This window comes from Triturus cristatus, chromosome 5_1 (assembly GCF_964204655.1).
Source record: "Triturus cristatus chromosome 5_1, aTriCri1.1, whole genome shotgun sequence".
Taxonomy (NCBI): Eukaryota; Metazoa; Chordata; class Amphibia; order Caudata; family Salamandridae; genus Triturus; species Triturus cristatus.
The window spans coordinates 1017726036-1017753222 of NC_140587.1; the positions used below are offsets into that span (position 1 = coordinate 1017726036).

A 27187-nucleotide genomic window follows, 5' to 3' on the forward strand; every position below is an offset into this window, starting at 1 on the left:
GGGGAAATATCAAGTGGTGGAAAGTAACTTAATATTGTTTGATTGTAATGCATAATTGAAAATGCAATAAAAATCTGTTTACAAAATATATATATATATATTTATGTAAGACAAATACTTTGGTGTTTTTAAGAGATGATGAGTTAATGTGGTCATTCCCTTGAATCAGGAATCATTTTTCTCCAGGTTGTATTTTGGCATCTGTCTATCTCTGTTGAGTGTGTGTTCTCAATGTACCTTCTTCAGTTACTGCTATAATGAGTTTTAAACAAAGAATTTGATATTCTTTTGAACACACCAGTAACTATGTTTGCATCTCAGGGCTGAATATATAACACCAGAAAAAAAATTATTCTGAAGTAACTCAAACATGTTAATTTTGTTTGATAAATTAAAGTTGCGTGAACATTTGTCCCGTGTTTATTCTCTCACGAGACTGATATGTGTTTGTATTGCTTATATTCTATGTTTTTGTAGGCTTTCAATACTTTCATTGATGATATTTTTGCATTCATTATCACAATGCCAACATCCCATAGACTGGCATGCTTTCGGGATGATGTGGTTTTCCTGATATACCTTTACCAAAGATGGTAAGTGTATTTTATTTTGCTTTTTCCTTCAGGGATATTGTAATAGTTTATATTTAAAAAAAATGGTCACAATCTTCCATCCACTTCTTTATTCGTCATGGTTCTTGGTGTTATGTTATTTATTATAGTTTTTGTAAAACTGTGGTATCACCAATGGAGTCTTAAAGCACTTGTGGCTAAATGCACGGAGGATGATGAAAAGCATAGCAGATGAACAAGGCAGTCAACAGATAACATCAAATAATGGTTAGCAGTACCTCTGAATGGTGTTAGTTGACACCATGTGGCTCCACACCAACTCAGTTTCGCTCCGGAAATGACATGCGGTGCTTATGTAGCTGCCACTCCTGTCCACTGACGTTAGTTCCTTTCTTTCCTCTACACCAGCCCCAGATCCGGATCTACCTTTTGTCACTTTGAGACCGATTTTCTCCTAAAGTTTACAGTGTGCAAGGGAAATGTAACTTCCCAAGATGGCAGGATTCAAACCTTTTAAGGGCTATCTGTAACAGATCCTCATCAAGTTTACCTATCTGCAACAGATCCTCATCAAGTTTACCTATGGTGCCTAGGGTCGAGTCACGACTTGAGTCCCAGAGTGACTGTGCATTGGTAAACCCGAAGTCCATGCAAGTCCACAAGGTCTTCTCCAAGCATCGAAAGACACTATGTTGCGACTAGTCCAACCCCAAGGGTTGGTCTTGGTCCTGTCCACTGTCTAAAAGTAGCAGTAGTCTATCTCGAGGTCGTCCGTCATCGCACTTGAAATCTTTGGGTAAGTTGAAGGAAAAACATAAAAAATCCAAGTGAGACTCCACCCTTCCTTCCACTCTTGTACTCCTGACAAGACACCAATGCCATTGCCATGCCTTTAAGTCTTGCTCCCGAAGGCAATCAACCTCTGAGCCCATCCTGCAACTTGTCCCGGCACAAGCTGAGTTTCTCGGACTGTCTACGACACAAAGACAGATCGAAGCCTTCCATGAGTCCATGATTCAACTTTCGGATCACTGCCAATGCCCTCTGGTGTACCTGTTGGCCCCAAGCAACCGAAAGCCCCGCTCCCCCCAATCTGGGATACCGCCAATGCGTTCGCCCCTTGGTGCTAATTGGAGCCTCTGAATACGTTACCAGGCTCTGCCGCCAGCTGCTTGACCCATGCCGGTTCCTGGAACATCAACACTGATGCGGACTCCATTATCGTCGGTTAAGAGGTGCTCATTGTACTGTCCGACTCAGTGTCAGCAGTGCTACAACCTCAACTGAGGTTGCACTCTGTTTGTGCTGAGCTGCAGCCTTCTGCCGCGGACCTGCTTAGTGACCCTCCTCCACAAGGCATGTCTTATGCATTACATTTCTTCTTTGGGACAGATTCCGGTAATGACTACAATGCGGGTGATTGAATTGGCCAACTCGACCACAAGAAAACTGGTAAGATGTCCTTCCAGGATGCCAGTGGCCATAATGCTCTCCTGATTCCAGTCTCCTCTCACCCCCTGGTCCTGCCACTGAGGAAAGTCTCCTTTGCCATGGTCATGCGGAGGGCGCTGAAGTTCTTGGCCTCCTTTTCCCAACCGTGGAGGTCAAATCTAAAGTCCTAACAGAAGTCCCCCAGCTTGGGAAGAACAATACTGAGCCCCCGTTGCCTTTTGATGAGGCATTCGCTGACACCCTCTTAGAGGGGCCTGGGCCAAACCTTGTTCTACCCCCTGCAGTAAATCGCCGAACTGGGCAACGCCACTGCCCTAGGTGACCCTGCATTTTCGTCTCAGCGCCCCTCCTCTGAGGGCTCTGTGGTGCAAGCTTCCCCTACTCTAAAGTAGCCTAACACTGTCCAAGAAAGTGGAGACCTTCAGCGAAAGGGGTTTCTCCTCTACCAGTTTGGTTGTCCAGTCTGTTAATGCTATTTGCCTACTGTGTTGATTTCCCCATGCCCTCAGGGACTCGGTTGTTCAAATCCTCCCTGGTATACTGGAATACCTCTGTCCTATATGCTGATATTGCGACCTGCTACCGGCTAAACACCACGGTCTCCATTGGGCAAACAGTTAGCACTAGTGTTTCTATTTGATGCCATGCATTGCTGAGATAGACAATTTTTGGGGGCAATGTCCAATTATCCCTTAATGATGTACTTTAATGCAACAAGTCTTTTTGGGACATGGCACTTTAAAGAGAGCAGCACCACAGTATGCTCCTTGGTCGGTCTTCTTCGCCATGCCTACCCCATCCATTTTTATGCTCCGTTTGTTGTTTTGGCAGAGGTACCCCTTACAGGCAGCCAGCTTTAACCTCAGTAAGGTAGAAAGCCTTTTCGTGTCCTGTAGTGAAGTTCCTATATCCCTGATAGGCTCTGCGCATTGGAATAACATACACTATAGATTTGACATAGGACTAAGGTCAGTATGTCTCTATCAAGTATATGAAACTTAATTACTTGTGTGTGCCAGCTAACTCAGAGGTCACTAGAAACTTCTCAAATATACAAGAAGGGATTCGTCTCTGACAACCGCATAAACATGACAACTTTGTTTCCCTTTAGAATCGGAACAGTCTCAGAATCGTGGAAACAATAGATAACAGTTTCACTCAGTCAATCGTGCATGCTTCGTTTCTACAGAGTTGCACAGAAATAGAGAGACGGGCGTTTTCAATAAAAGGGTTTATTGAACAGTCTTATTTCTCGTGCAAGGGATATGAATTGCTACAATCGTAAGACAGACTGCAAAGTATAATATGTACGAGGTTAGCAGTAAGATCAAATAATACTGCAATAGCATGGTTTGTAGCTATGACATATATTAATCAAAATACATACATAAATAACATAAGCTAAAATGTGATACTCATCTGATGCTTCTAAATTTTTCTACCCCAGTGTACCTAACCTAAGTTGAAGTAGGTGCTATTTCTAAAGTATAGCTAGCTATATTTTAGTTTAGCCAAGAGTTGCCAAAAGTTTCTCTAAGTTCTAGTCAGCTCCATACCTGAGAATGAGAGAGGTTGGAATCTCTTTTCTGGACTCGATAGTCTAAACCCCCACAAGGGAACTCAGAGAGCACTGGAGCTGGATTCTCTGCGAGGAGGATGACCGCGTCAGGTCAGTGCATCAGGCTGGAACTCGATCTCCTTCCGAACTTGCCGTGGCGAACCGCGTAGTCTGGGTTGGATCGAATCCTCCGGGAACCGCAATTTGCCAAGGCAAGTGCTGGTATATTTATACCTTGAAGGTGTCTAGGAATGCCAGTATTGACGTAAAAGTCGGGCAGAGGAACGTCATGAATGAACCCCTAAGAAATAGATGTTCATGCATACTTAATGAATTCTTGGAGAAATCAATATTCTCCAGTATTTGGGGTGTCTTTCATAGATTCACATGCCTGAATCATTCCCCGTCGTCGGAGTGGGAGTCCCACGGTACATAAAAAAGCAATAATTATGCATATACCAAACGAAAAACCTTTGTAACCTGAACCAGGAAGTAAAGTAGCCTAAGCTACAAGGGAAAAAACTTCCACAGCTATGACTATCACTGTCATTATATACAGTCCAAACTGCAGCCAATCAGGCGACAGCACCCACCAGAATGGTCTCCTCAGAGGCTCAGGCTGTCAGATTTTCTACCGCACGTCGTGTGAAGGGGGTCTCCCTGAGCTCTGCTCAGTTCTTCAAGTTTCTGCTGTTTCTACAACTTCTAGGATGTCAACTACAAAGAAATCACTCTTCAGATCTTGTGGGTCCTGCGGAAAGCTTAGGCTTTTTTCTGAAGACCCTCACAAAAAATGCATCTATTGCCTCTATCCTGATCATGAGGTGAAGGAGTGCAAGATTTGCCGTACCTTCTCTCAAAAGACCTTAAGAGATAGAGAGGGACGCCTTCTTCTGTGGCTACAGAAGCTTAAGGATAAAGATGCTCCTTTATCAGAGATAGAAACTGCCTCTGGATCCTCTATCTCGTCCAGAAAAAGGGTGGCTGAGGAAGAATCTTCTTCTACTGGGGCAAAGGTGTCGAGGAGAGCCCAGTCTGTTAAGGGCTCGGGGCAGTCTTCGTCTTCATCTAAGAAGACATCTCCACCTTCAGGATCCAAGCCCTCTACGCCCCCTGGGAAAACAGGAAAAACCCAGCCAGCTAAGAGTTTTCCTGACAAGAAATCACCTCAGGTGAGATTGCCGCCGTCGACGGCAGTGGCGTCGACAGTTATTATCGTCGACGCGATTTCAACGTCGACGATTACATTCTCGTCGCCGAGACCTACAATGATAATGTCATCAGCTTCATCGCCGTCGACGCTGGTTTCGGTGAGTGTAAAACCCATCTCGTCGACGAGGGAAGTGTCATCTCTCGTCTCCGTTCCGTCGACGGTAAGAATCAAGAAGCTGGCTCCGCCGACTACTTCGTCGACGTCTACTCCGTCGACGAAGATTGTGGCACCGTCGACAGTTGCATCGTCGACGAAGAATACCTTGTCGACGAAGAAAACCCCGTCGACGAAGATGGACACGTCGACGCCCTCGTCGTCGAAGACGCCATCGTCGACGAAGACGACCTCGTCGACTGCACCATCGTCGACGAAGGTTGCCTCGTCATCGGCACCGTCGTCAGCGAAGATTGTCCCATCGTCGACGGATGCCATCTCGTCGACGAAAACAGCCTCGTCATCGAAAATGGCTGTAACGTCAGGATTCGTTCCGTCGACACGAGTGTTACCACCTTCACTATCTACCTGCATGGATATGCAGGTATGGACTGCGACTCCGTCGTCTGTCGTGTTTGATCAAAGGTCACCAGCATCTACGCTTCTACAGCGTAGAGGATCATCTTTAGAGGCTATATCGCCTCTAAAATTACCGGCGCAACTTTTACAATCGGAGGATAACGACTCCGAAGAAGATGAGAGATTTCGGACTGCAAGGAGTCCATCGGAGCTTCTCATCAAATATCAAGATGAGGATGATGAGGATGAACAATACGAACATCCTAATATGGAACCACAGCCAACACCACCTGCACCAGTGCCGTCTGGTCAAATGCCGTTGGAACTACTTGATAATCTGCAGTATATGTTGCAAGATTACTATAGACGTTTTCCTCCTTCAGAAACGGCGGAATCTCTTCCGGCTACACCCAGACCACGAGTACAGTTGTCGTCGCTCCAGTCACCAAGACCACCTTCTCCGTTGCCATCTCGGCAATTGCAGGTTTCAGACGATGAAAGGGAGGAAGGAGAGGTAGATGATCAATCTATCATGTCGGAGTGGGATAATTACCAAGTACAAACTCCTTCTCCAAGTGCTCCAGCTCCGGTGGACTCTCCCCCGGTGGACATTGGGAATTTCCACTCACTGATGGAAAGAGCAACCAAGAGATTCCTGATTCCCATGGAAACAAAGGAAGATGACTGCTTCCTATATGACTTCAAGGACCAACCAAGGAAGCAGGTTCGGGCAATCCCAATCATTGACTTTATTTGGAAAGAGGGATTGAGACTGATGGCTACCCCTAATTCTCTTCCAGCAGTGTTACCAAGGCTGGACAAGAAATCTAGAGCCCCAAGTAATTCACCAGCATGTCTGATTGGTCAACCTAAGGCAGACTCGGTTATAGCACAAGCAGCTCAGAGACGGGCTAGAAATCCCTCAACACCCATATCAGCTCCACCTGATAGAGATGGTAGAAGGTTGGACGCAATAGGAAAGAAAGTGTCTACGATGGCAGCCACCACAGTTCGGGCTGCAAACTCCCTGGCGATTTTAGGGCGATACGACCGCCAGATGTGGTCCGACATCTCTCCTTTCCTCGACATGTTACCGGAGCCTTCAAAATCCGAGGCTATAAAGATCCTGCAGGAAGGAGAGTATGCGTCTGCGGAAATCATCGACGCAGCAGTGGATGTGGCATCAACTGGTTTCAGGCAGCTGGCAGGAGCCGCAGTGCTGAGAAGGCAGGGCTGGCTGAAGTCCACATCGTTTCGCCAGGAGGTGCAGTCTAAAATTATAGACATGCCATTTGATGGCGAATCCTTGTTCGGTGCACATGTAGATGAAGCGCTACAGGCAATAAAGAAGGATACGGAGACGGCAAGGTCCCTGGGTAGTTTGCAATTCCGAAAATCTACCTTCCGCGGAGCCAGAGGACGTGGATCCTTCTCTAGCAGGGGAGGTAATAACCAGCAGCGTTCCTTTCAAACCTCTCAGTATAACCAAAGATCTCAGAATTATCGCCAACAGTATTACGGACAGCGAAATCAACAATATTCGCAGTCGCGTAAGAAGCAGTCCTTTCGCGGACGAGAGTCCGGTAAGAAGCAATGAGTTCAGCCACCTGCCACCATCTCTACCGTTCCCACGTACAAGAATCGGAGGTCAAATATCCCACTTTTATTCAAATTGGTCCAAGATTACCTCAGACAAGTGGGTATTAGATATAATATCCAGAGGACATGCTCTGGAATTCACAAAAATTCCGCCAAATTCTCCTCCCAAAGGTCCACCCCCTGCTCATCTCAAGGAGCTTTTTTCCCAAATAAATTTGATGATTCAAAAAGGAGCAATAGAAAAAGTCCCTCTCTTACAAAAGGGAACGGGCTTTTACTCAAGATTTTTCCTCATCCGGAAAAAATCAGGAGAGTGGCGTCCAATTCTCGACCTTCGCGCCCTCAACCAATTCCTAAAGAAAATGTCGTTCCGGATGTTGACGCTCCAAGAAATTCTGCAGTTGCTTTCGATGGGAGATTACATGGCCACCCTCGACCTGCAGGACGCCTATTTTCACGTACCAATCCTACCAAGGCACAGAAAATATCTACGGTTCAGAGTGGCTGGCAGGGATTTCCAATTCAAAGTCCTCCCATTTGGACTCCGTTCTGCACCCAGAGTCTTCACAAAGGTCATAGCGCCAGTGACTGCGCATCTCCGTCTGCAGGGAGTTCAGATATTCCCGTACCTGGACGACTGTCTTATCAAGGCAAGTTCCGCCAAGGTAGCATCCGAGCATGTTCAGAAATGCCTTTTACTCTTCCAATCCCTGGGTCTATCAACAAATCTGGAGAAATCACATCTTATTCCTTCGCAAAGAAGAACGTTTCTAGGAGCGACGTTGAACACGGATCTGGTCAAAGCCTTCGTATCAAAAGAAAGGCAAACCAAGATATGCAATCTTGCGCGCTCTCTAAAATCAAAAGAGTGCGTTTCAGTCCGTGTATACAAATCCTTCCTAGGGATGATTTCGTCTTGCATTCATCTCATTCCCAACTGTCGGTACAGAATGAGACCGTTGCAGGAGGAACTCAATCTGCAATGGCTGCAGATCACAGGGTCATTCAAGGATCTCATTCACATCACCCCACGAATGCGAGAGGCCTTTCAATGGTGGAGTCAGATGAACCACTTGAAAGAGGGTTGCCCATTTCTGGTCGAAATGCCGGAGTTCACAGTCACCACAGACGCATCCCTCGAGGGTTGGGGAGCGCACCTTCAAGGAATGACAATCAATGGCAGGTGGACTCTAGAACAAAGAAAATGGCATATCAACCTGCTAGAACTGCGAGCCATATTCCTGGCTCTAAAATCCTTACAGACCATCATCACCCGAGGAGCATGCATACTTGTAAGAACAGACAACACTACAAGTCTGCATTACGTGAACAAACAAGGCGGGACGAGGTCAGCCCTCCTATCCCAGCAAGCGCAAGGGATTTGGGATTGGGCGATCTGCCACAAGATCAACCTCAAAGCCATTCACGTCCCGGGAATCACGAATGTTCTGGCGGATTCCCTCAGCAGGACCACAACGTCGAATCACGAATGGGAGTTACACCAACCATTCCTAGACGAAGTGTTTCACGAATGTGGGCATCCCGATATAGACCTCTTTGCGACCAGCCAGAACGGCAAATGCCCATTCTTCGCAAGCTGGGCTCCCCACAAGGACTCGCTGGGGAATGCCTTTTCGATGAATTGGTCGCAAATATATGCTTACGCCTTTCCACCGATCCCGTTGGTTCCAAGAGTTCTGCGCAAGATCAAACAACAGCCTTGCCGCATGATCTTAATTGCTCCCAGGTGGCCCCGCCAGTACTGGTTCACAGAGCTTCTCCTCCTTTCGGAGGCCGAGCCCATACAATTTCGACCAAGTCCACATCTTCTGACCCTTCAGAACGGTCAAATTTGTCATCCGGACCCAGCATCGCTGAGATTAGCGGCATGGCTCCTCAACAGCTTGAATTTGCACACCTAGATATCCCTCCAGACTGCCAAGAGGTTTTGGCCAATGCTCGAGCACCAGCAACTGTTAAGACCTACAAACTAAAGTGGAAGAGGTTTTGCATGTGGTGTCAATCCGTTAATCTCCATCCGATCCACGCAAAGCCGGAACAACTTCTGCCTTTCTTTCTACAATTGGCGAGGTCTGGTCTTTCCCACTCTACTTTGAAGGTGTTCTTGGCTGCAATTTCAAGATTCCGACAGGATGGTACTAACTCTCTCTATTCCAACAGAGTCATCCAACAATTTTTTAAGGGGCTATTTAGGATGTTTCCGCCTATTCGGCGTCCGCCTCCTTCTTGGCACCTTAATATAGTGCTTTCACAACTAATGAGGCATCCTTTCGAGCCCATCCACAAGGCGGATCTAAAGTTCCTTTCTTGGAAGGTTTCTTTATTATTGGCTCTAACTTCTACAAGAAGGGTTAGTGACCTTCAAGCGTTCACTATTCATCCACCCTTTCTGCAATTCACATCTGATTCTGTGGTGCTGCGCACTAATCCAAAATTTATGCCAAAGGTCCCGACGGATTTCCATCTTAATGAACCCATAGTTTTGAAAACTTTCCTTCCAAATCCGCAAACCGCTGCAGAAAGGGCCTTGCATTCCCTAGACATCAAGAGATGTCTGAAGTTTTACTTACAACGTACAGCACCGCTGCGCAAATCGGACCAGCTCTTGGTAGCTTATGGCAGACCACGTCAAGGCCATTCAGTATCAAAGCCAACCATAGCTCGTTGGATCTCAGCTGCAATTTGTTTATGCCATGATCAGGCTGGAAGACCACTACAAGCGACCCCAAGAGCACACTCTACGAGAGCAATCTCGTCACCTACAGCTCTTTTCGCCGGTGTGCCTCTTCACCAGATCTGTAAAGCGGCAACATGGTCCAGTTGCCATACGTTTACCAGACACTACTGTTTGGAAGCTGCAAGTGATGCGGATGGTTCAGTGGGACAAGCTGTTCTACGTAATCTTTTCAAATAAGGTGAGCCTCTGTTCTCCCTCCTCCGCTATGTTTTTATAAGACGCTTTTTGTGATGTGAAATTGTTTTGCATAAATTGAAACACATGTGTACTTCTGTATGGTTATACTGTTTCATAATGTATATGGTATATATATATATATATATATATATATATATATATATATATATATATATATATATATATATATAAGTGGCGTCTTATGAGCAAAAGGTTATGTACTGCTATCTACTCTGATTCAGGCATGTGAATCTATGAAAGACACCCCAAATACTGGAGAAGAACAATAGTTACTTACCTGTAATCTGTGGTTCTCCAGTATTGGTGTCTTTCATAGATTCACATGCAACCCGCCCTCCTCCCCTCAGAGGCTTTTTAGGCTATGGTATATTACTTCACTCCTGTGCGAGAAAATCTGACAGCCTGAGCCTCTGAGGAGAACATTCTGGTGGGTGCTGTCGCCTGATTGGCTGCAGTTTGGACTGTATATAATGACAGTGATAGTCATAGCTGTGGAAGTTTTTTCCCTTCTAGCTTAGGCTACTTTACTTCCTGGTTCAGGTTACCAAGGTTTTTCGTTTGGTATATGCATAATTATTGCTTTTTTATGTACCGTGGGACTCCCACTCCGACGACGGGGAATGATTCAGGCATGTGAATCTATGAAAGACACCAATACTGGAGAACCACAGATTACAGGTAAGTAACTATTGTTCTTCAAGCTGAGGGAAATTCCTAAAGGCTTAAGGGTCTGGTTTTCCAAGAATTTGTTGTGACGTGGATGGACGGATGTAGGTGGCCATGCCTGTATTTGTTTTGTACGGACAATGTCTAAATAAGGGCCGGATTTCTATGTCCAAATAATTGCACTGTGAATTGTACCTATATAAGGGCATAAATCGGGAAACCTATATATGGAATCTAAATCTTCACACAACAGTCCAAGGCCATGGCACCGACTGACCTACAGTCAGGGATACCACACAAGCCCACTGAACCCCTGGCCCAACCCCCTGTTGCCCCACTTGCCCTGCCCCTTTAGCGTGCCCTTAGAGGTGCACAGCCACCCAGTTGGCCGCAGGATGCAACGGTTCTTACCTGGTTGTAGACTATAATATCAGCTAGGTGGATCGTGCAAATTGTACAGAAGAGGGCCTACTCGTTCTTTCTTTTCTGCCATACCTACCACCATCTTCGGTATGACTGACAGAGGACCATCTGTCCATATAACCATAGGCAGTGCAGGCCCTTTTGGCCAAAGCGGTTATTAAGAGAGTGCCTGTAGGAGAGTAGGATCTGCTTCTTATAGTTACCCCCACTTTTTGATGATTTTTCACTGTTTACGGCTTAGATTGACTGGGATCCTGCTATCCAGGACCCCAGTCTAGCTGCTTTCTCCTCTAAATTGATTGCATGTACTTTAGGTATACTCCAGATTGGATTCTGAGGTACTCTTATAAGTTCCTAGTATATGGTATACTATGTACCCAGGGCATTGGTACCCCAGAGGCCTCCCAGGGGCTGCAGCATGTATTGGGCCACCCCTGGGAGACCATTCAAACTGACACCACAGGTCTGCTACTGCAACCTGTGTAAGGTGGTGTATGCACCCCTTACTTAGATATAGGTTCACTATATCTATTCTAAATCACTGCACATATAAACCTATCAGTCACCCCTAAGGCAGGCCTTATCAATCCTGAAAGCTGGGTTTTATGTGAGAGGGTGCATCTCCATGAGCAGAGTCCCTCTGCAACCATCGGAACCTATTTTCCGGGGTTGTTTGTGATGCAGCCAACCATATATACTTAAGTGTATTATAACCTCGCGGTAAATGCTAACTTTAAAACGTCTGCATGGAAACATGTCGTGTTTGGTGTCAAACACCTTGGAATCATACCTCCCTGCCAGAAACTGGCGGGGGAGGTATGATTCCACCCTCCTAGAGGGACATACATGACGTACTGGGCTACCCGGTACCAGCTTTCTCGACCTGGGCATCACAAAATGAATGCTGCCTGCCACAGACACAAGTCTGCCCTCCTGCTGCTGAGCCAAGCATGAGCAGGGGAAGGCTTGACAATAGGCTTCCTGTCACAGGGGGGGTGTGACCACCTCCCAGACAGACTTTAGTGTATTGGGGCTGGGTGGATGCACTCAGTGCTTTTATGTCTGCACTGGGGGCACATTTGGTGTCCCTGTGCATAGTCCAGCTCAAACCGGTTGTAGGAGCTATTTGCTCCTGCTCTGGCGCGAAACTGGACAAAGGACATGGGTGTAGCCACCCCTCTGTCCTGAGCCTTCCATAGGTGGGTCCCCAGAGTTTGTCCCACCCCTTCCTTGGGTATAAAGTAGGAACCCCTGACTACAGGACTTTAGATTTTACCTGGACTAAACTCTGCCACAGAAACCAAGTACTTCGACGATCTGTACGACGCTGGATGACTGAAGAATCTCCCTTGGAGTAAAGGAGTTACTCCCCTGCAAGGCAAGGCACCTAAAACGCATCTGACCGGTTTGCATCTTCCGAGCTCCTGAGGACTCCAAAGATTTCTGCAACACAGGAGGTGGGTTCCAGAGGTCTCTGAGGTTGATCTGCACTCTCAGCAATTCTGAGGCCCGTATCCCTCGAGGGGACCGTGCAACCCGATCCCCTGTGCACCGTGTACATTTGCAGCAGCATATGCTTTTTGGCGATCCCTGAGGCTGTGCTTTGGGCTACTTTTAGTCCTGACCACGAGTGTTCCGTGGGCTGGTATTTTGTGATTCAGCTCGAGGTCCCTTCGCGATCCCTGGTCCATTGGCCTGTGGGTCCCTGTGAAGGTAACTTTGACTTTGTGTTCTTTCCTGGTTGCTCCAGACGTGCCCTGACTCTCCATAGCTTGGAGAGTCCCCAGGACCTTGCTGGTCCTCACCAAAGCATCTTTCCTCTGACCGCGTGGGTTGCAGTTGCCAAGGCTTGTTGGTGTTCAATCCGGACACTGACCCCCCCAGAACTCAACATCCTTTGTGGGACAGCTCACCTCCAGACTTTGGTCGTCATCTCCTGGTCCCCGTGGCTGCAGAGTCAAGTTTCACCTCTTCTCACCTGAAACACCCAACATCGGTGGGCATTCGTCTATCATGCCCCTGGTCACTGTGAAGTGACCCAGACTCTGTCCTCTCTGCTTTCAGGTTCTTCTGACCTCGGATCCAGGCTTGGATTCCACCGGACGCTTTTCATCTTCCCGGCAGCAGCACTTTTTCGCATCACGCCATCGAATGCACCCGGCTCCTCTAGGATAGGTGACTTAGGCATCTCGGTACTCTCAAGGGTGCTGGCCTTATAACTTTCTATGTTTAACTGGGTTTGCTGAAAGTCCTCTCCAAAGTGTCCTTAATCTTTAAAATTCCAACCGCGACTTTCCCATAGAGTTGTACGGAGCTCGTGTCTGTGTTCTCACACTGCACCTGTCCTCTGTGGGTCCCCTGTGTCACTACTTTGGTTGGTTCCTTGGGGTCCAGCGATTCTACGTGCTCTGGGCACTGTGTCTAGTCAAGTCATGGTTGTTATACCACTTTCTTAGTATATGGTTCGGTCTCTCCCTGGAGCCCGCTGTGTATTGTGCTATTTACTGTCGTTCTAGTGATTTAATAGTGTATGCTTTGTTCTCTAATCTCATAAGGATGTTAGTAGAGAGTGTTTAGTAATAAATACATATATTTTATATATTCCTTGTGTGGTTCTCCTTTCATTTGGTCATTCAGGAGGTTATAATCTGGTAAACCAAGCTGCTTTACATTCCTTCGAGACTTATCCCGAGGGCTGCTCTCCATAGCTACCACTAGGATAGCTTTCAATAAAGGTGGTCTTTAACCTAATCATCAATAAGGGTTGTTTGGATTGGAACATGGTGCCCACTTTAATTAGTGGTCAGCATTTACCAGACCAACTTGTCACATTGGTGTGCAGCGGTTGGGATTCAAGCTTGCTATTGTTTTACCAGATAAACTCATTGAGTGACTAACTGAAAACCACTAAAGGTAATAGGTACATATAAATCAAGACTAGAATAAGTAAGTTCTACTGAACTTAGAGTTGGGTAGTCAAGGGTCTAGCACACCTTTTCTCCAACTCAAGAGAGGTTAGTAGCTCCCACTAGGTTAGGTAGGTGCCGACACCACATAACTCTAGTATGTCTTCTAGGCCTGAAGCCAGTGGCTCCTTGCCAACTAAGTATGATCATCTCTCATTCCAAGAATTGAGAACTATGTGTACATCTAGGAAACTGAAGACACGTAGACATGCAAGCACCCAACGTCTCATAGAGATGTTGCTTTTAGATGACCTCAGAAAGACCCCAGGGTCTGATGAGGCAGGCAAGTTGGGTGGGGCAACAGAGGAGGACAGACAAGGAAGTGAAAACTTCTATGACATGGACTCCAATCCTGACCAGGAGGATCAAGATGATTCTAACCTTGACAATCCATTTCTTCCTTTAGGTGAGGGAGAAGGCCTCATTGGCCCTCTCTTTAACCCACCAGGAAGAGTTAAAAGTTTACCAAGAAGATAAAGATCTCCTTCTCAGGAATCTCTGATCATTCTGGTATTTTTGTAGGGACCTCTGCTTCTCATAAAAGGGAGTCTCTTATGAGAAGAAGTACCAACTGCTTGAGTTTGAGAGCTAAGCTCAGAATCAAGAGAGAGCAATTGGCCTTAGATAGGGAATCCCTGGAGCTCCAGAGAGCTTCCAAAAGGTTGGAGCTAGAGCCCCATGGTTCCCTTGGGTAGAAACAATGCGTATTGTAGTTAGCCGTAGTTACTTCAGCATAACATATAATACATTTCTGAAAGCAAAAACATTTCTTGAACAAAAGGGGAAAGAGGAACAAGAACACAGAGAAAGGATTTTCATTGATTTATGTATCAGAATTGATAACATTCGATAAACAGAAACACATTGCAGAATTTTATACTTCCAAATTCATACAGTGATACAAAATAGTGAGATAGTGGTGCTCAGTGGTGATATAAATACATAGTGCAGTGAGGTGAGGGTGGGAGGATGTGGTTTGTTTTTGAAAGGCCAGATTCAAAATGCAGTAACTTGCGTCGGGTTTCGTCGTGGACTTCTATGGATGCCTGAAGGAAAGTTGCTGACAGGCAGTCAGTGAAGAGTGTCCGGTGGATCCCAAATCTGGGATCAAGAACAGAGGATACCTGCAAGCAGAAGGGACAGAGTCAAGGTCACTAGCCAGTGACCACGTGGAACCAGGAAGGAACCAGGCGATGTCGTGAAGATTGCAGGTGAAGGGTGAAGCTTGTCGCTGCATCCACGGGTACCAGGAGACGTCGAGGACTACCAGGACCAGGAGGCGAGCTGTCCCACGTAGGCTGTTGCTGTAGGCGGCGTCGAAGTCGAACTAGGACTCACCAAGCCTTGGCAAGCGGCACCCACGAAGAACGGAGGACTTGCTTCTGGTGCAGACCAGGAAGGTCTTGGGTGCTTCTCTTTTGCAAAGAAGCGGGAGCCAGCAGTGAAGATTTCAAGGTGTGTCGTCACAAAGGCCGCTAGCCAACGGGCAAGCAACCGGACAGATGCGGCAAGCAGGAATATGCAGAAGGGCCCCACGCAGGACTCGTGGAGTGTGGGGGGCTGATATTCGGTGCAGATGGTGCTTGGGGTTGGGGCTTCTCAATCCCTGGTGCACAACTTCGAGGGTGCCTCAGAAGCTGCGCTGGAAGATACTCGCCACTTTTCCAAGGTAGCCGGTCCCACGTCTCTCGTCGCCTCCACGGATCTCAGCTCGGCTGTGGATGTGGATCAGGATCGGAGAAGTCTGGAAGTCAAGGCTCTGGTCGGGCTGTGCAGTCGGTCCCTCGTAGAACTTCAGCAAAGCAAAGGGTAAGCCTCTTGATGGTGCCTGTTTGCACAGGGTAGCCACTCCTTGGCCACAAGGGAGATTCTTCAGTCTTCTTCTTTCGTCGAATGTCGAAGGTCCAGAGTTTCTGTTCAAGTTGAAGGTTCAGGATAATCTAATCTCCTGGGGCCCAGCTACCACTCTTATCTAAATCTGGGGGGCTGGGTTACCTGCTAGGTCACGCCTTATGGGTGGGACCTGGGAGGGGGGTGGTTACACCCCCTTCCCTTTGTCCAGTTTCACGCCAGGACTGGGGCTGGTGTGCCCCAGCACCGGTTTGAACTGGACTATGCATGGGACACCTTGTGTGCCCCAGGCAGTGTCTCGTTTCATTCGTCCCTCCCTGCCCCAATACACTAAGGCCTGTCTGGGGTGGTGCTCGCACCTCCCAAGGCAGGAAACCTATTGTCCAAGCCTCCCTTGCCGGGATCGCTCCCAGCAGCAGGAGGTCAGACTTGTGTCGTGGCAGCAGCATCCATTTTGTGATGCTGGGGCTCTGGTTAACTTTAACCGGGTAAGTAGGTTACAACATGTCTTCTCCCTCTAGAAGGGAGGGATAATATCCTCATCCCCAGAAATGGGATGGGGGTATTATTCCAAAGTGTTAGACACCTTACACGACATGTTTTGATAAAGCCAAACCATAGTTACCATAACCGTTTAAGATTATAAGGTACTTTAAGAGTATATGGTAGGCTATATCATAGAACAGCTATAAGGACATGGTTCCGAAAGCTGCAGAAAGGCTCAGCTCATGCTAGAGCACCATCTCACATGTTACCAAGCACTCTGCCTCCAGGATTGTTAAGGCCTGCTATAGGAGTGGCTGATAGGTACACATGTGTCTATATGTAAGATAGGTATAGGAATACTACACCTAAGCAAGGAGTGATTACACGACCTTGCCCCAGCTGAGTGATCAGCCAGTTGTGTCATAATGGAAGGCCAGGCCAGGGGTGGCATAATACATGCTGCAGCCCCTGGTAGGCCTAGGGTACACCTATGCCCTGGGTACCTAAGGTACACTGTACAGGGGCCAATAAGGTGATCCTATCCAAAGGGGTTATGCACCTAAAGTACATAGTATCAATTTAGAGAGAGAACAGCAGGGCTGTGGGTCTGATTAGCAGGCCCACAGCCACATCTAAGTCGAAAACCAGTAAAGCAAAAGGTAAAAGTGGGGGTGAACATAGAAAGCAGACCCTACTCTCCTACAGTTGTGATAAGTGCAAACCTCCCTGTTAAATGCTTGTTGGGCAATGATTTAGAAACGTCCGCTTGGGCTGAAGTGGGACTGAGGACTCATGCAGAAATGTTGGGAATCCCTGCTGATGTGTTTGCTATGACTAGGTCACAGGTAAAAATGTCTAACACTGAACAGGCCCTGGATCCTGGAAAAAATGGACCAGGCGCCTTCCAAGTGAAGGAGCAGTGGGGGTAAGGCAGTGTCTTCCCCCTGACTCAGAATAGAGATCAGTCTCTTGAGGGAGATGATCTTTGTCCTGAAGAAGGATCTGTCTCAGAGGAACTTGAACCTGATCAGGTTGAGTTCTTGGGGACAGGCGGCCCTTCCAGAGCTGATCTGAGCCAGGAGCAGCTGAGAGCGGTCGCTCTCTTGAACCCCTCAGACAGCAAGCTCCTGCTGAGGCTGCTGGGAGTGCCAGTGGGTCTCATAGGATCTACTGGGATGATGGACGTCTATACTCAGAGAGTAGAGACCCCAAGCCTGGAGCTACCACGAGGTTGGTTATACCTTTGAAGTTTAGGGGCTTCCTATTGACACTGGCACATGACATTCCATTAGCAGGTCGCCAAGGCCAAAACAAGACTTGGGACAGGATTGTCCCTCACTTTCATTGGGCTCACATGTCTGAAGACACCAAGGAGTTTTGTCGCTCCTGTGTCACCTGTCAAGCCAGTGGTAAGGCAGGTGGTACTACAAAGGCCCCCCTGATTCCACTGCCTGTGGTGGGGGTTCCCTTTGAGAGTGTTGGATTTGACATAGTTGGTCCCATGGATCCTCAAACTGAATCTGGGCTCAGATTTATACTGGTGGTGGTGGACCATGCCACTAGGTATCCAGAGGCAATTCCCCTTAGAAATACCACAGCTCCTGTGGTGACATGGACCCTCCTGGGGATCTTTTCCAGGGTGGGTTTTCCTAAGGCGGTAGTATCAGACAGAGTTGCAAACTTCATGTCTAGTTACTTGACTGCTATGTGGAAGGAGTGTGGAGTAAAGTACAAATGTACCGCCCCTTATCACCCACAATGCAATGGGTTACTTGAAAGGTTCAACAAAACCCTCAAGGGCATGATTAAAGGTCTCCCAGAAAAGCTTAGGCACAGATGGGACATACTTTCTGTAGGAGAGTAGGATCTGCTTCTTATGGTTACCCCCACTTTTTGCTGATGTTTCACTGTTTTTTGACTTTAGTCTGGCTGGGACCCTGCTATTCAGGGCCCCTGCCTAGTTGCTACCTTTCTAAATTGATTGCATGCACTTTAGGTACACTCCAGATTGGATTCTGGGGTACCCTTATAAGTCCCGAGTATATGGTATGCTATGTACCCAGGGCATAGGTACCCCAGAGGTCTACCAGGGGCTGCAGCATGTATTGTGCCACCCCTGGGAAGCCATTTAAAATGACACAACAGGTCTGCTACAGCAGCCTGTGTAAGGTGGTGTATGTACCCCTTACTGATACCTATATCTCTCCATATCACTGCACATGTAAACCTATCAGTCACCCCTATGGCAGGCCTTAACAATCCTGAAAGGTAGGGTGCTGGGTTTCATGTGAGAGGGTGCCCATGCATGAGCAGAGCCCCTCTGCAGCTTTCGGAACCTTTATTCTGGGGTTGTTTGTGATGCAGCCAAACCATACACTCTTAAGTGCATTATAACCTTGTGGTAAATGCTAACTTTGGAATCCTAATGGCACTAGATTGAGCATGGACAGTTTGGTATTTGGAACTCTTTGGGTCAGACCCTGAGATCCTCAGGATTTTACCTCCGATCAGGCTTCCCTTCTGGGAAGATCTGTTTTCACAGCAAAGGAGCAGCGTTCTGCACCTGCTATCTGCAACTTAATGTTTGGAGTTTTAGTAGTCCGAACTAAAGAGCTGAACACCTTCGACCTTCCCCCGGAGGTGGTTGATGAGATCTTGGCAGCCAGGCACCCCTCGACAAAGACCATGTTCGCCTGTTGTGACAAATTTGTAGTTTGGTGCGGCACATGCCAGATTTGACCCTCTTCAGGCAAAGTTGTCGTTTTGTCATTTGTTCTATCATTCTCCTGGCAAGGCTTGGCCCTGGGCACAGTTTAAGGGTGTCTTTTGGCCTTTTCACAGTTGCTGGTGCACTTTCTTTCTGAAAGGCCTACAACATCTATTTCTTTCTTCTCCTTTTGCCATGCCACGGGGGACATTAACTTGATCCTCACAAATTTTAGGTGCACTCCCTGTGAGCCGCTTCACAGCTGTTCCATGTGGATTCTTACTCTCAAGACAGTATTCCTTGTCACTGTAACACCGGCACAGTAAATGAGTGAGCTTCAAACTGTGTCAACCCGCAATCCACCACCTTTTTTTCAAGCAAACTGGTTCTGTCGACGCAGGCTGTCTTCTTGCTGAAGTTTCACGTTGTTCAAAATATCACCTTGCCAGCATTCTTTGCTCTTCAGTACCCTTTCAAGGAGGAGCAACTCAATTAATTGGACCCCAAAAGAGCGCTGCACGTTTAAATCAATTGTGTCACAGAACACTGGATAGACAATCAGCTCTTTGTGGGATTCATTGGAGTGAAAAAAGGGAAGACCGTGCAGAAAAGGACCATCTCCTGCTTTATTGTGATCTGCTACACTTTGGCAAAAATGCAGCCTCTGGAAGGACTGCAAGCTCATTCCACCAGGGCCAAAGTTGCTACAACTGTGTTGGCAGTCAAAGTTCTACATAGGTACATGCTTCACACGTTCATGAAGCACTAGTTTCTGGACAGCCATGTTCCTGGAGAGGGGCATTTCGCCTGCTCGGTCCTGCAGGACTTTTTGGTTTAAGTCCATTCACAGAACACTCCAAATAGGTGCTGCTTTAGAATCTATTCAAAAGGCGAGGAAATCTGTGGTACAAGTCTTTATCAGAAGAACAAGTTACTTACCTTCGGTAACATCTCATTCTGGTAGAGACTCAATCTAACTGCATATTCTTCGCCAACCCTCCCATCTTCCCCATTTTGTGAACTGGACTCTATAGATGAATAAGATCCCAAGTCTAGGAATCTGCACATTGCTCAAAGTAAATTTTTATGTGGCTCTGCGTTTGGTGGCGCGGACATCCTCGAAAGCAACTGACATCAGCACACGGGAGTGGCACCTGTATAGGCTCTGTACATCATTTCCAGAGTGAAATGACTTCCGTGTAGAACTACAAAGCGCCACCTACTGGCAGTCAGAGGTACTGCTGAAAATGTTTCCTGATCCAGTATGATGCCTGGGCAATATTCAAAAAGTGAGGAATCTGCGATTAGAAAGAGTCTACCAGAAAGAGTATTACTGAAGATAACTTACTTGTTCTTTAGTACTTTGCTTGGCTAGTACCTCACAATGCATTATTACTTACAAACAGCTCTGCTCTGTTTTCTTGTGCTAAAGATGAATCCTCAACAGATCCTTTTTTCCACCCGTCAGCATGCAAAGAAATATGTTTCTCTTATAATGAAAACTGGGTACTGTGACCCAAGCCCGCACTGTCCCTGCATTTGTTCCTGTTTTTTTTCCTCTTTTTCCATTTTAGTAGCATATGTCATAATGCTCCGATGTCATGCCATGTGCATCATCACAAGCAGTTGCAGTAGCTAACTTGCATACTTTTTTTGTTTTTTCCTTGGAGAATCAGCATCTTCTGGTTCATGCGTTTCATCTGTGTGTGAACATCTGAAGAAAATCTTTGTTTGCCATGTTGTGGAATATAGTCATCATAACTGTGCAGGGGCGTAGTTTACTTTAATCTTCAATGCATAAGGACAGTTTAAGGGAAAACACTGTGTTCAGCACCGTTTTAGCATTACATTAGCGTCATGACCCCTGCTCCAATTCCCAATTGTTACAGGCCACTAACGTATTCACGAGAGGCTCTCCTAAGGTTGAATACTAACATTAATACTGTTTGTGGCATACCAATAGACCTTCGGCTTGAGCCATGGAGGTGTAAACACTGCAAACTGAATTTCAGCTACATTAAGGTGAAGGAAATTACTAGTCAAGATGTTAAAAAAAAAAAATAGGTCAAATTTGAATAAGTGGAGAGCAGTATTAATCAATGCACGTTCATTGATTCGACATAACACCGAATTGGCGGATCTGATCGAAAGCCAGAAACTAGATCTGGCATTCATTACAGAAACTTGGGCAGATGCCGTTTCAAATCCAGAACTGACGTCAGCACTCCCTATGGGTTACTCTATTGTCAGAGCAGACAGAGAGTATAAGCGGGGAGGGGGGGCTTGCTATTATTTTTAGAGAAGGACTTAGAGTGACTGGATGTGCGAGAGGGTGCTCACCAGATTGTGAAACACTAGCTTTCCAGATAACACTCAATAATAATTACACGTTAAATGGTCTTCTTATCTATCGTCCACCAAAAGCTCCTACTCCCTTGATGGAGAATATAAGTCCCTTTTTAGAGTCAAGTATAAAGTATTCAGATTTTACAGTATAAGGGGATTTCAACTTTCATTTAGAAAAAGGAGATGATAATAACACGGTTGCGCTCATTGACTCAATGGCAAGCTTTTCCTTAAAACAGATAGTCAGACAAGAGACACACATTGCAGGGCACACCCTGGATGGAATTTTTACATCCAATCCAAGAATAGAAGTGTTGGAAGTTATACCTGTCATATGGTCAGACCACAAAGCCATAATATTCACCATACAGGATAATGGGCTGTCAATGACACCCACTGATAACCAGGCTAGAACGGTATATCAGGACTGGACCAATATTGATATCCCTATGCTACAAGCGGTACTAGGAATATCTAAACCAAACTTAGAGACTGACTCGAACGGTATGGCCAATAGAGTACATTCCTGGATTAAGGCGGCAGTAGAGTCATTAGTTTTAAAGAAAACCTCCTTGTCCAAAAGGAAGCGACCTTCCTGTGAGAAGTTGGCCTGATGTATGATGTCACTAGTTATAGTGTACACCTTATATCAGTCCAAATACCCTTATGGTGATTGGTTGTAAAGTCAACCTTATAGACCAGCTATCCTAGTGGTAGCATGGACAAGAGCAGTCTTAGGCTAAACTCTGAATGGCATGTGAAGCCAGCTGTGATACCATATATAATCCCTTGAATACCAAATGAAAGGACACCACAACAGATATATATATAAAATAAAGTGTATTTATTCTAAGCAAACCCTCAGCACTCTTTATGAGTTTAGAGGTAAGTACAACACAGTCTTATTAATGCATACAGTAAGTCACACAGGTAAGTAATACAGTTAGGCCCTAGGGGCCACGCAAACCATATACTAAGTAAGTGGTATAAGAACCACTGTCACGAAAATAGAATAGGCCTAGGCCTAGGGAATCGCTGGGGCTACACTACACTAGCGTTAGTTAGGAAGTGGGAGGCCCACGGGATTCGTGTGCAGAGTGGAAACACTCACGCGTAATGCGTAAAAGTCAATAGCAATGTTACAGTTTAGAAATAGATAGATTTAGGACACTTCCGGAGTAGCTAGGAAGTTGAGACTTGAAAACTAGACACTAGGATAGTCACTATCCTGTTGAGCACCGGAGTACCCAAGTTACCTAGCCCACAGGCTGCGGGTGCATAGGGGTGAAGATGCGTCGTTTTCGTCGTCGACTCCTATGGATGCCTGAAGAAAGATGCTGACAGGCAGTCAGGGGAGAGTGTCCGGTGGATCCCAAGGCTGGGATCAAGAAGAGAAGAAACCTGCAAGCAGAGGGGACAGAGTCAAGGTCACTAGCCAGTGACCACGTGGAACCAGGAAGGAACCAGGCGATGTCGTGAAGAGTTGCAGGTGAAGGTGAAGCTTGTCGCTGCAGCCAGGAGGACCAGGAAGCGTCGAGGACGACCGGGACCAGGAGGCGAGCTGTCCCACGAAGGCTCTTGCTGTCGGCGGCGTCGAAGTTGGACTAGGACTCACCAAGCCTTGGCAAGCGGAACCCACGAAGAACAAGGGACTTGCTTCTGGTGCAGACCAGGAAGGTCTGGGGTGCTTCTTCTTTGCAGAGAAGCGGGAGCCAGTCTGGAGGAGCCAAACCAGCGCAGAAGATTTCAGGGAGCGTCGTCACAAAGGCCACTAGCCAGCGGGCAAGCAACCGGACAGACGCGGCAAGCAGGAAAATGCTGAAGGGCCCCACGCAGGACTCGTGGAGTGTGGGGGGCTGGTCTTCGGTGCAGATGGTGCTTGGGGTTGGGGCTTCTCAATCCCCGGTGCACAACTTCGAGGGTACCTCAGAAGCTGCGCTGTAAGTTACTAGCCACTTTTCCCAGGTAGCCGGTCCCACGTCGCTCGTCGCCTCCACGGATCTCAGCTCTGCTGCAGATGTGGATGCGGGTCGGAGAAGTCTGGAAATCAAGGCTCTGGTCGGGCTCTGCAGTCGGTTCCTCGTCGAACGTTTCACAAAGCAAAGGGTAGTCTCTTGATGGTGCCTGTTTGCACAGGGTAGCCACTCCTTGACTACAAGGGAGATTCTTCAGTCTTCTTCTTTCGTCGAATGTCGAAGGTCCAGAGTTTCTGTTCAGTTTTGCAGGTTCAGGATAATCTAAAGTCTTGAGGCCCAACTCCCACTCTTATACTAATCTGGGGGGCTGGGATACCTGCTAGGTCACGCCTTATGGGTGGGACCTGGGAGGGGGTGGTTACACCCACTTCCCTTTGTCCAGTTTCGCGCCAGAGCTGGGGCTGGAGTGCCCCAGCGCCGGTTTGAACTGGACTATGCAAGGAACACCTTGTGTGCCCCAGGCATGTCTCATTCCTTTCAGCCCACCCTGCCCCAATACACTAAAGGCTGTCTGGGGAGGTGCTAGCACCTCCCCAAGCAGGAAACCTATTGTCCAGGCCTCCCTGGCTGGGATCACTCCCAGCAGCAGGAGGTCAGACTTGTGTCTGTGGCAGCAGCATCCATTTTGTGATGCTGAGGCTTTGGTTAGAGATAAACAGCAAAGTAGGATTTTAACATGTCTCTCCCTCTAGAAGGGAGGAATAATATCCTCATCACCAGAAATGGTATGGGGGTATTATTCCAAAGTGTTAGACACCTTACACGACATGTTTTGATACAGCCCAACCATAGTTACCATAACCGTTTAAGATTATAAGGCACTTTAAGAGTATATGGTAGGCTATATCATAGAACAGCTATAAGGACATGGTTCCGAAAGCTGCAGACAGGCTCAGCTCATGCTAGAGCACCATCTCACATGTTACCAAGCACTCTGCCTCCAGGATTGTTAAGGCCTGCCATAGGAGTGACTGATAGGTACACATGTGTCTATATATAAGGTAGGTATAGGAATACTACACCTAAGCAAGGGGTGATTACACGACCTTGCCCCAGCTGAGTGATCAGCCAGTTGTGTCTGATTGGAAGGCCAGACCAGGGGTGGCATAATACATGCTGCAGCCCCTGGGAGGCCTAGGGTACACCTATGCCCTGGGTACCTAGGGTACACTGTACAGGGTCCAATAAGGTGATCCTTGCCAATTGGTTATGTACCTAGGGTACATGGAGTCCATTTTACAGAGAGAGCAGACAGCCTGAGACCCTGAATGGCAGGATCTCAGGCCAACTAAGTCGAAAAACCAGCTAGACACTAGGCAAAAAGTTGGGGGTAACCATAGTCAGATATCCACCTTCCTACACAACCCCCCCCCAAACGAAAGGAGATAAGGCTGGCCTTGACAAGGTAAGCCTCTATTGCCTGAGTGGCCATATAAGGAAGAACCAGCACTGGCATGGTTACCCCCTGTCTCATGGTCCACTAAGCAATCCCTCATCCTAAAGATATCATAGGGTCTCCACCATAGGGAATCTCTACCTTTGGTGTGTCTTTGCAAAGTAAAAGGCTGGTGTTGAGATGGAGTACTGAAGTGAGTGTCCTCAAAGTGAGGCCTCAGCTTCCTCCAATCATCCTCCACCATGGATGCCTTTCTTTCTCTAACTGAGTTGCACTGTGCTCTCAGGGTCAGCCTCTGGCTACCTAAAGCTGGAGGCTGGGTCCCTTTTGTGGGCTTACTGGAGGGACAGGTCAGGTTTGGGGCCCTAAGGTCCCATGTTTGCCTGTGCCCAACAGAATCCCTCTGGGGGAGGTCCCTAACTACCTGTGAAGGGGATCCCTCAGGAATGTTTTTACCCATCACCTGGCTAGGGCAACTAACCAGGCAATCCTCATTCTTTTGAAGGGGGGGTTCTTGTGGACAGGGGCCCTCTTGGGGTCCACTGGCCTCCCTGACCTCTGCAGCCCTGGGCTGACTGAGGCAGGGTAGAGAGAGGCAGGCTACCTGCACCAGACTGGGTCCCACCTTGGAAGGGGCCACTGACATCAGAGGCTCTGCCAGGCCAGGCCTGACTACCTCTGGGGCAGTTCCTTCACAAGGGGTGAGGTCAGATCCCTGAGGAGGCTGACCTTTTCCTAATGTCTGGGGGGAGGGAGACTTTTCTTCCTCCCCACTACTCTCTGTTTGTGTGGAGTGATCCATAGTTTCAGGCTTCACTACCTCTATATCAGTCTGAGTGTGGGCTGAGACCATTACAGCCTTGCCAACCTTTTCAGGAAGGCACTCAGTTTGTGTTTGAGCTGTGACTGTCACAGCTCTGCCAATCTCTACAGGGAAGTCTGTCTGTGCCTGGGCTGTGGCTACCACTGCCCTTCCAACCTTTTCAGGGAGGAAAGCTACTTGGACAGGGGTTGTGACTGGCACAACCCCACTACCCTTTTTGGAAAGGCCTACCATTTTAGAATGGGTGTCTTGTTCAACTCCAGCCCAAGCTGAGAGTTCTAAGTCATTCCCCAGCAAGCAGTCCACAGGCAAGGTTGGAGACACTGCCACCCTTTTAGGGCCAGTGACACCTCCCCAGCTGAGACATACCTCTGCCATGGGATGACTGTTCTGTTTGCCATCAATGTTAGTTACCTGGTATGAGAAACCAGGCAAAAGCTGCTCAGAGGGAACTAGCCTATGGGCCACCATAGTGATGCTAGCTCCAGTGTCTCTGTAGGCCTCAGCTTTTCTACCATTGATGTAGGGTTCCTGTCTGTACCTACCCAAAGTGTTGGGACAGGCAGTGAAGTTGGCAAACCCCATGCCACCATCACAGACAAGAGTAGCTGCTGCAGGGGAATTGGCTAAGCCAGGATCCCCCTGTGTTCCCCAAGAAAACCCAACCAAATTTTTGGGGGCACTCCCACCACCTGGGGGATTACTGCTGACAGTAATAGGTGGTGTGACAGGAGTAGTTGGAGGAACAGTTTTGTTTTTAGCCTGTGGACAACTGCTGTCAGTTTTCCAATGCCCAGGTGTTTTACACACATGGCAGTAGGGCTTTTTAACTGTGGTAGAGGAGGGAGCTTGGGACCCACCACCCTGTGTGGAGTTTTGGGGCCCTGAGGAAGATTTCTCTTTTGCTTTATCCCCACCCTTCTCTTGAGGCTTGGTGGTATCTTTCTTTTGGTCACCACCCTGATTTTTAGGCCTAATCCTGGTCCTGACCCATTTATCTGCCCTCTTTCCCAATTCTTGGGGAGAGGTCAAATCTGAGTCTACCAGGTGTTGATGGAGAAGCTGGTTCTGACAATTACTAAGGATCTGCTACCTCATAATCAAGGTGTACAATCCTGTATAGTCCTGCACCTTGCTGCCAGTTAACCAACCTTCCAAAGCCTTAGTGGCACAATCCACAAAATCAGACCAGTCCTGTGTCTGTGTCTTCTGGGTGTCTCTGAACAACAACCTATATTGCTCAGTGGTTAAGCCAATCCCATCTATCAGAGCACTCTTCAGGACTTTGTAATTGTTTGCATCCTCATCACTGACTGTGAGGAGCTTGTCTCTACCTTTGTCAGAAAAGGAGAGCCACAAGATAGCTGCCCACTGACTTTGGGGTACCTGCTGTACTTTGCAGGCCCTCTCCAAAGCAGTCATCCATTTGTGGATGTCATCCCCATTCTGGTATGGGGGGACTATCTTGCTTAGGTTTCTATGGTCATAAGACCTATCCCTATCTCTAGGGATGTTGCTGCCACCAGTGGGTTCTGACCCACACAATTTTTGCTCTCTAGCCAGAGCAAGCTTCTCCTTGGCAAGGGCAATTTCTTCCCTCTGAATCCTCAGATTAGCTTCCCTCATTCTGGCTTTATGCTCCTTTCTCTCAGGTGAAGTCATTCCCCTGTGAGAGGAAGCATTA

The 27187-nt window shown here is 47.5% G+C and overlaps 1 protein-coding gene across 1 annotated transcript in view; it reads left to right on the top strand.

Annotated features, from left to right (window-relative positions):
- Window positions 1-27187, top strand: part of CLPTM1L (CLPTM1 like) — a 1829238-nt gene that overhangs the window by 1773428 nt on the left and 28623 nt on the right. The window contains exon 16 of the mRNA XM_085606118.1: window positions 478-593. Within this exon, the coding sequence (XP_085462244.1) occupies window positions 478-593 (116 nt within the window). The remainder of the gene's footprint in view (window positions 1-477; window positions 594-27187) is intronic.